Consider the following 9,264-nt stretch of genomic DNA (forward strand, 5'->3'; position numbering starts at 1 on the left):
TTTTGTTTCTCAGATTCCTTTAACTAAAACTTAATATATTACGTACACATTAAATACACAAAAGAAAATGCATAAAGGAAAACCATAATGCTCTGTTTCTGCTTTTACACTACATGCACATACGACTTTCATCATCTCTTTAAATCACTAACTAGAATAAGCAAGCTTGTGTGCTCTACTCAAGGTACTTACTACACCTGCTGTTTTAAAGCATAATGTTTGCTTGGACTAACTTTATTCTTTAAGAGAGCTAATGCACAAAAAAGAATAACTCCTCTAAGAGTGAAAAGGGAATAACCCTGTTCAAGGCTAATTATGGTCCATATTCTTAATATACTCTTCTATATCTGGGGTACCTCAATTCTTCACTAAAATATATAAGCATAAATGTATGTTAGGGTTTAAAATGGGAAAAGTGTTTTTGCATCTTGGAAAAAGGTTCTTCCATACCAGTTAATAATCATTTGAGTAAATATGGATGACAGCAGAAGCCATAACAGGATCCAGTGAACAGATCTTAGGGAAATGTGGGAAATCAAATGAACAAAATAAATGGTATGTGTGCTTTTACTGTAAATGAACATTTTAATCAAAATTGGTTCAAAAAATAAAGAAGTTAAAAATACACGGAAGCGCAGAAAGCTGGAAAGGGGAAAGAAAGGAAACGTTTACCTGAAGCATCTCCAACTTTAAAATCACTGTCATCTGAACTATCATAATCAAGAGCTTCCAGGAGAGAAGCTGCCAAAGGCTTCACCTGCCTCCTCTTGGAGCTGCGATCCACTGTTGAGAGAAAATAGTACAGTCATTTCACAATCTCACCAAAGGGAGAGCTGGGATGCTTAAGACAATAGGGATGACTTCGTGTAAGGACTCTCTAATTGAGTTCTCAACACAGTGCTTGGGGAGAAGTTGGGTTTGGGGACGCCGGCTGCAGAAGGCCAGGTTGCCCCTGTGGTGAGGCCATGACCAAGTCAAACCAGCCAAAACCCTGGCAGACCCCCGCCTACCACATCTTCGAGAAGCAAGCTTCTACGACTATCCGGTAATCCCTCATTTAGACACCACAACCTACAGCAACGTACAGCCCACGGCATCCCAGAAGCCAGGGCTCACTGTCAGGGACCACGGAGAAGCTCCAGCCAAGGGTCTGTTTGTCAGGCAGGACCCACCCAACCCTCCCCGCTCCGCAAGTCCTGACTTCTGCAAGGCTGGAGGGGGCTGAGGCCTCGGATACACTTACTAAGGAATCCGTGAGGCGGTCGTTTGGAGGAGACCTAGGGAGAGGCTGCAGGAGGCAAGGCAGCAGGGGCGCGCAGAGGGCCTCGGAGGCAAGTCCGAGCAGCTATTTAAGCAGGGCGGTGCGCAGACCGAGCAGGGGCGACCCCGGGGGCGGGCCGCCGCCCCTCCCCACCCCCAGCCCCGCGCCCCTTCCCCCGCGCTCCCGGGCCAGAGGCGCCAGGCCCGAACCGGCCGCCCTGCGAGGGCAACTGCCCCGGGAAAAACAGAAAGAAAAAGAACAGAAAACTTTATTATGCTGCACCAGAAGCAACAAAAGACCCAGAATTCCCACAGTCGGAGGCCGACTGTCTGAGACAATGGGGAGAGCAACGACCCGGATACAGCTCTGACAAGAAGGAAGTGAAAACCAGAGCTAAGTCCCGTTGCTAGCGGCAGAAGCGAAGAGCGCATGCGCAGACGCGCTCCCTCCCGGGAGAGAGCCGAAAGCTGCCGAGTTAAGCCGACTGGAGCCGAGTAACTTCAGAACGGTCATGGAGTTCACACAGAACCCCTAAGCTCCACCCATAGCCTGTGGAAGACTAGGCCTCTCTGAAACCATCCCCCATCTCCTTCCAATCATGTAAGACCAATTACTGATTCTAGTTTATGTTTTTAAAGATTTTAAGTTTTTCATAAAAGGACGTTTGCTATCTTAAGGACTACTAAAAACCATAACTGTATCTACACCCCACACACACACCACCACCACCTTCTATTTCAGTGAACTGCTTTTCCTTAAATAGGAATGCACAAAAGTGTTCTCTGTTAAAGGTTTGTGAGTGAGAATGTTAGGTCAGGTACAAAGGAGTTTTGTTTTTGCTTGTTTACTATTGTTTTATAAGATCCTAATCATAACTAATTCTTTGTTTGTTTTTGTTTTTCGAGGCAGGGTTTCTCGGTAGCTTTGGAGCCTGTCTTGGACTAGCTCTGTAGCCTAGGCTGGCCTCGAACTCACAGAGATCCACCTGCCTCTGCCTCCCAAGTGCTGGGATTACAGGCGTGCACCACTACCTGCTGGCTGAGAGTTTGTTTCTTAATGTGGTTACCAGCTATTCCTCTCTCCTGAAGACAAACTGTCCTGCCTAGTACTCAGCCTCAAGCCTCATCTATATCAGATCCTATGCATAAGCCTTCCAATCTACAAGGGACATTATAATATTTAATAAAAGAGATGTGCCCACACACATACATGTTCAAAATGTAATGCCTGGCCAATAGCATAAACTCTAAACAAAAATTCCTAGAAAGAAGCTGTGACTACTTCAGATAATTGATTAAAACTGCAGTGATGTGGAGAGACTGGGAGATTATAATTCCAGAGCTTAATTACAAACTATCCTGTTCTATGTTTGGCCTACTGTTATGCCCAGATTGCTGGGATCCCCAAAAGACCACCACCAGACCAAATCCCATGTGTAAAAGCAAAGAACCTTTATTTCAATCTCTGAGCTTAGTCCCTCTGTCTGTCTGACACAGTAGTGAGAACAGAGCCCTGAGCCCAGGCTGGGAAGAGTTTTTATCATAGCAGCGGTTGGGGTGAGGGGATTTCCAGGGTTCACGACCCTGATTGGCTGACAACTGTCTAGCGTATCTGTAAAACAAAAACAGGTGTGTTCTAGACTCAGTGACATCTGGCCACCTTAACTAATGGTTGGAATGTTTGGAAGGTGCTTCCCCATCCCTGGGTGGATCCCTGGGTTGTGTCAGCTTATGGCTTTTCCTGGATCTGGGTGTTGCCTGCCAGTAAGCCTGTCACAGAAACAGTATCTGGGCCCCTAAGCCTGTCACGGCAGCTGTGTGGTCAAGCTGTTTTGGGGCTCCTCTACCCCTATTAAATAGCCATCCCTTGCCTAACTCCATGTCAGATCTAACAATGTGTGACTAACACATAAAGTTCATTTTGGAATTTCCACCAATCGAGGGGCTAAGAATGATGTTAGATAGCATCCAAGGCATACAGCAGAGTTCTCTCCATCTTGCCATTCCTGATACACCCACCAAAACTGTCTTGGTTTATGGCTTTCTTCTGTTACTAAAAAAAGTTCATGAAGTCACCACCTCATTGGAACATGATCTTTGGAGACACCTAAATCTATGTATGTTAGGATTCTGCCTCTGCAGCTATATGACTGCACATGTGCAGGTCAATAGTTAAGCAAGGGGTCTTACATCTTGTCATCAGTGCACTGCATGATTGTACAAATGCACACAGCAGCGTGGTCATGCAATCATCGAATGCATGGAGTAGCTCCATAAGCCCACCTGCACATGTGCAGGCAAATCCTTAAAAAGCCAGACACAGACTCCTCCCCTCTCTTTCTGCTCTCCCCAACCCCTGCACATGCCTCTTCCCAGGCTTGGTTATTCTTTTCTGTCCTCTCCTTCCTCCTAATAAAGCTCTGATACTGGGTTTAGTTGTGCCTCCTGCCTCTGACCTTTCTCGCATGGTGAAAGTGCAACATTTAAAACCAGCAATGTACCCAGCCATGGTAACTCATATTTAAGTCCCAGAATAAACTATCTCTTGTCCTCTCTGAGGTGAGAGCTATGTTTTTGCATGACCATTAAATGTAAAAGTTACATTAGACTTGAATGAATTGCTGTTTTGAAATTAAAACATTAATCTCACAGAGAAAATGTATCCATTTAACTGCATTAACTTTTGTGTAAAATAAAACTACTTGGAGATTTCATCTTACCCCTCCATGGCCAAGATGAATAAGACAAATGACAGATATGCTGTTGAGGGTGTGGGGAAAAGGAAACACTTAGTCATTACTGGTGGGAGTAAAAAATGCTGCAGCTATTATGAAAATCAGGGTGGCGGTTCCTCAAGAAGCCAAAAACCCATCTACATCAAGATCCAGCTCTACCACTCTTGGGCATATACCCAAATCACTCTACATCCTACTGCAGAGATATTTGCTCATCCATGTTCACTGTTGTTCTATTAATTATAGGCAGAAATTAAAAACATTATAGATGTCCATAGCTGATGGATAATAAAAATGTGGTACATTTACACAATGGAATATTATTCAGCTGTAAAGAAAAATAAAATTAGGGGTTAGAGAAATGGCTCTGGGGCTGGAGAGATGGCTCAGAGGTTAAGAGCACCGACTGCTCTTCCAAAGGTCCTGAGTTCAATTCCCAGCAACCACATGGTGGCTCACAACCATCTGTAATGGGATCTGGTGCCCTCTTTTGGCCTGCAGGGATGCATGCAGGCAGAACACTGTATACATAATAAATAAATCTTAAAACAAACAAACAAATAAAAAAAAAAAACCTCTAGAGAGATGGCTCTGTGGTTAAGAGCACTGGCTGCTCTTCCAAAGGACTCAGGTTCAATTCCCAGCACCCACATGGCAGCTCACAAACTGTAACTCCAGTTCCAAGGGATCTGACACCCTCACACAGACATACATGCAGTCAAAACACCAACTCACATAAAAAATAAAATGAAAAAAATTTTTTAAAGATTTATTTATTATGTATACAGTGTTCCGCCTGCATGTATGTCTGCAGGTCAGAAGAGGGCACCAGATCTCATTACAGACAGTTGTGAGCCACCATGTGATTGCTGGGAATTGAACTCAGGACCTTTGGAAGAGCAGTCAGTTCTCTTAACCTCTGAGCCATCTCTCCAGCCTGAAAATATTTTTAAAAAATGAAATTTGCAAGTAAATGTTGGAGCTAGAAAAAAATAATCTTGAGTGAGGTTACCCAGATGCCAAAAGACAAATATTGTAATTTTCAATTTTAGGAATGTAAGTAAAAAAACTATTTTGTGTAACTCAGACAACATTTTGTGTAAGTTCAAAAGCCATTGTATATGACTTGAAATAGTATGATACCTGAACTTGCCACTAGGCAGCTCTGATAAGAGCTAGGCCTCAGAAGCAAGCCCCTGGCTCAAATACGAGCCAAGCCCAGGACAGGCTTTGATATGCTAATGAACTAATTAATCCCAAGGTGGTGTTGAAGTGCTAGTGACCAGCCCCAAGCTATGAGTCTGTATAGTGCAAAACTACTGCTCGATGAAATTACAAAAATTGGACCTTTGGACACTGTGTGGCCCTGGCTTTGGTCACAGCTGAAGTCCCTGACACCATTGCTGGACCCACAGGCCCTCCTGTCAGTACTGGTTGCTGGCCACCACTCTTATGACTTTCTGGACCTTCATCAGTGCCGTCTTTTCCAGCTTGCCAAGGTGCAAGTACTTCAAAGAGGACATGGATCAATTATTCGAGTTTCCAAAGCTTTCTCACCTGAGAGGATTCCCCAGAGGAACCCTGCAGTAGCATTTCTGCCCAAACAACTGTTCCTGGTTGGTGAGAAGTGTTTAACTTTTATATTAGCATATTACATGGTATGTTTGTATGAATAAACCACATATATTTGAAAGACAAATCTTGTGTGGACATCCTAATTGCTGAGTACCTTACAGTCAATAGGCCATGCTTTCTGCAATGGATGTCAGCTTTTAAGCTTCTGAAATGTGTGCTACACTCCAAATAACCACAGAGGTTCCATATCAAGTAAGGGATTGGGGGGGGTGTGGGTCTCCCAAGAAAGGGCAAATAGAGTATGGTGTTATGGAGAGATAGAGGGGAAGTGGAATGGGAAGAATAAATGAGGAGGGGTGGGAGAGATGGATAAAGGGGGGATATGGAGACAGCAACTAACACTAAAGGCCTTTTGAAAAAAACATAAGGAAACCTGTTTACTGCTCTGGAGGCAGTAGGACCTGGGAGAATGGAGCCTGAAAATGAGGCAGACTAAAGTCTCATGCAATAGAATAGCCAACCTTTTTCAGAGCATCAGACAATTTATATCCTGAGGTTTAAGAAGTAATCACATGAGTAAAGTGTACAATCACAAGGACCATTCACACATGACAAAGACATGTTTGTCGATCGAGGCATAAAAAACAATAGCCAGGTGTACTGAATAATCTGAAGTAAACTCACTCCTATCCACTATACCTGGGAGGAGCAGAAAACAAATTCCAAGAACAATTCCACATTATTGAAGAAACTGAGGTGACAAGACTCTTGTCTTGTTTTTTTAGAGTATTCTCACAGGTACTCAGAATTCTCCTCACACAACTCCATTCTTGGACTGTGTTATGATAGAAACCTACTACTATAGAACCTCCCTAAAGTATATACAATATGAAAAGAGTTTAAATAGAGACATCACATACTGGGGGACACAGTGCCCCAACTAGATATCTTATCCCACCAAGTAAAACTTTAGTTCTGGGAATGGGTTATATCTTGTTGAGTCATGGCCAAAGGGGTACCACAAAACCCTTAAAATATCACAAACTTGCCCTCTACAACCTGGTGCTAAGTCCCTATTGCTGAAGACACTATTAACTAATATCATTGAACACATAGACATCAAGCTGGTGCTCAAGTAGAAGCTTCATCCCTAGTGCTAGTATTCATGGTACTAGAAGGTACTCTGTATATTACCACAGGAGAAAGGTAATCATCAATATTACCCAGCCACAAACACTGATCTACAAAAGCAACCTGCCTGCAAGATACTGGTACAATAGTGTCATGAAGGTTATAGGAGTAACCAACCAGGGTTGGGGATTTAGCTCAGTGGTAGAGCGCTCGTCTAGCAAGCACAAGGCCCTGGGTTCAATCCTCAGCTCGAAACAAAACAAAAAACCATAAAGAATACAACCAAAGCAAAATCCCTCTTACAAGTACACTGTAAATTTGTTTGTCGTTGCTTTCAGAGGGCCAGTCTTGTTGATAAGCAGTCCAGCCTGATCTTGAAGTCACAGTAATTATCCTGCCACAACCTCTCAAGTACTGGGATTACAAGGGTGTGCCACCATGTCAGTTTGGTAAGTTTCTCAGGCTGTGTGTCTACACCAATAGGAAATAGAATCTGGTGTCTTTTTTTTTTTTGGTTTTTCGAGACAGGGTTTCTCTGTGTAGCTGTGCTTTTTTTCCTGGAACTCACTTGGTAGTGAAGACTCACAGAGATCTGCCTGGCTCTGCCTCCCGAGTTCTGGGATTAAAGGTGTGTGCCACCGTCACCACCACCCGGCGACATTTTCAATAGGACAAAATGGCAGCCTACAGAATGGAAAAAGATTTTCACCAATCCAGTGTCTGATAGAGGGCTCATTTCCAAAATATATAAAGAATTCAAGAAATTAGACATCAACAAACTAAATAATCCAATTAAAAAAATGGGGTACAGCTCTAAACAGGTCTCAACAGAGGAATCAAAGTTAAAGAAATGGTCAACAGCCTTAGCCATCAGGGAAATGCAAATCAAAATGACCCTGAGATTCAATCTTATACCTGTCAGAATGGCTAAGATCAAAATCACAAATGACAACTCCTGCTGGCAAGGATGTGGAGGAAGGTGAACACTCTTCCATTGCTGGCAGGAGTGCAAACTTGTACAGACACTTTGGAAATCAATATGGCAGTTTCTCAGAAAATGATCTACCTCAAGACCCAGCTATACCACTCTTGAGCATATACCTAAGGGATAATCCATCCTACCACAAGGACACTTGCTTAACTATGTTTAACAGCAGCTTTATTTGTAATAGCCAAAAACTGGAAACAACCTAGATGTCCCTCAACCAAATAATGGATTAAAGAAAATATGGTACATCTACACAATGGAGTATTACTCAGATGTGAAAAAAAAAATAACATCATGAAATTTTCAGGCAAATGGATGGAACTATGAAAAAATAATCCTGAGTGAGGCAACCCAGACTCAGAAAGACAAACATGGTATGTACTCACCCATAAGTGGATATTAGCTGTAAAGTAAAGGATAATCATGTTAACAATCCACAGACACAGAGAAGCTAAGTAACAAGGAGCGCTCAAGGGGGGGAGGGGGACACATGAATCTCCCTTGTAGGGGGAATAAAATGGATATCTGAGGATGGGTGGGGGCAGAAATAGGAGGGATCAGATGAGGAGAGGATGGAGGAAGAGAATTCAGGGAGAGACAACTGGAATGGGGACAGGCTGGAAATCTTATGTAAAGGAGACCCCTAGGAATCTATGAGGGTGACCCTATGAAGGACTCTTAGCAATGGGAAATACGGAGCCTGAACCGGTCATGTCCTGAAACCAGGCAAGACTTCCAGTAGAGGGACTAGGACACCAACCCAGCAACAAAACCTTCAACCTACAGTGTTTCCTACCTACAAGGTGTGCTGCAGTAAAGGTGGTACAGAAATTAGATAGCCAACCAATGACTGGTCCAGCTTGAGACCCTGCCATGAGAGGGAGTCCACCCCTGACACGACCTGGAGGGCCAGGACCCTGAGACAGGATAGCCCAGAAACCCAGGATAGAACCAAACTCCGTGGGGGCCTGGGAGGGTCAATGAAATGATTCCTAATGATATTCTGCTATACTTGTAGACAGTAGCCTAGCATAATCGTCATCATCATCATCAGAGGCTTCATCCAGCAACTGATGAAAATAGATGCAGAGACCCACAGTCAAACACTAGGCAGAGCTTGGGAAATCTTGTAGAAGTAGGGGGAGCAAGGATTTTAGGAACCAGAAGGGTCAAAGGACACCATAAGAAAATCCACAGATCAACTATCCTGTGATCATAGGGGCTCACAGACACTGAACTGAAAATCACGGAGCCTGCATGGGACTGACCTAGGCCCTCTGCATATATGTTATAATTGTGTACCTTGGTCTTCTTGTGGAACTCCTCATAATGAGAGGAGAGGTTGTTTCTGACTCTTTGGGCTCCTTTTGGGACTCTATTCTTCATATTGGGTTGCCTTGTCCAGCCTTAATAGAAAGGGTGGTGCCTACCTAATCTTACTGTAACTTGATATGCCATGTCTGGTTGATATCCATGGGAGGCTTGCCCTTTTCTGTGTTTTGTTGTTGTTGTTTGTTTGTTTGTTTGTTTGTTTGCTTTGTTTTTGTTTTTAGAGACAGGGTTTCTCTGTGTAGC

The 9,264-nt window shown here is 43.6% G+C and overlaps 1 protein-coding gene across 6 annotated transcripts in view; it reads right to left on the reverse strand.

The window, feature by feature from the left end:
- Positions 1 to 1,638, reverse strand: part of Phf14 (PHD finger protein 14) — a 141,429-nt gene extending 139,791 nt beyond the window's left edge. For 5 of the 6 annotated variants that reach the window (XM_036181779.1, XM_036181777.1, XM_036181774.1 and 2 more), the window contains exons 1-2: positions 1,244 to 1,638; positions 673 to 783 (exon numbers count right to left, since the gene is read on the reverse strand). In XM_036181779.1, the coding sequence (XP_036037672.1) occupies positions 673 to 783; position 1,244 (112 nt within the window). In that variant the 5' untranslated portion in view covers positions 1,245 to 1,638. Of the gene's footprint in view, positions 1 to 672; positions 784 to 1,243 lie in introns of those variants that run through there. The other variant, XM_036181778.1, reaches the window with a different exon arrangement.
- Positions 1,639 to 9,264: the final 7,626 nt, after the last annotated feature.

Source organism: Onychomys torridus, chromosome 3 (genome assembly GCF_903995425.1).
Source record: "Onychomys torridus chromosome 3, mOncTor1.1, whole genome shotgun sequence".
In the NCBI taxonomy this organism is placed as follows: domain Eukaryota; kingdom Metazoa; phylum Chordata; class Mammalia; order Rodentia; family Cricetidae; genus Onychomys; species Onychomys torridus.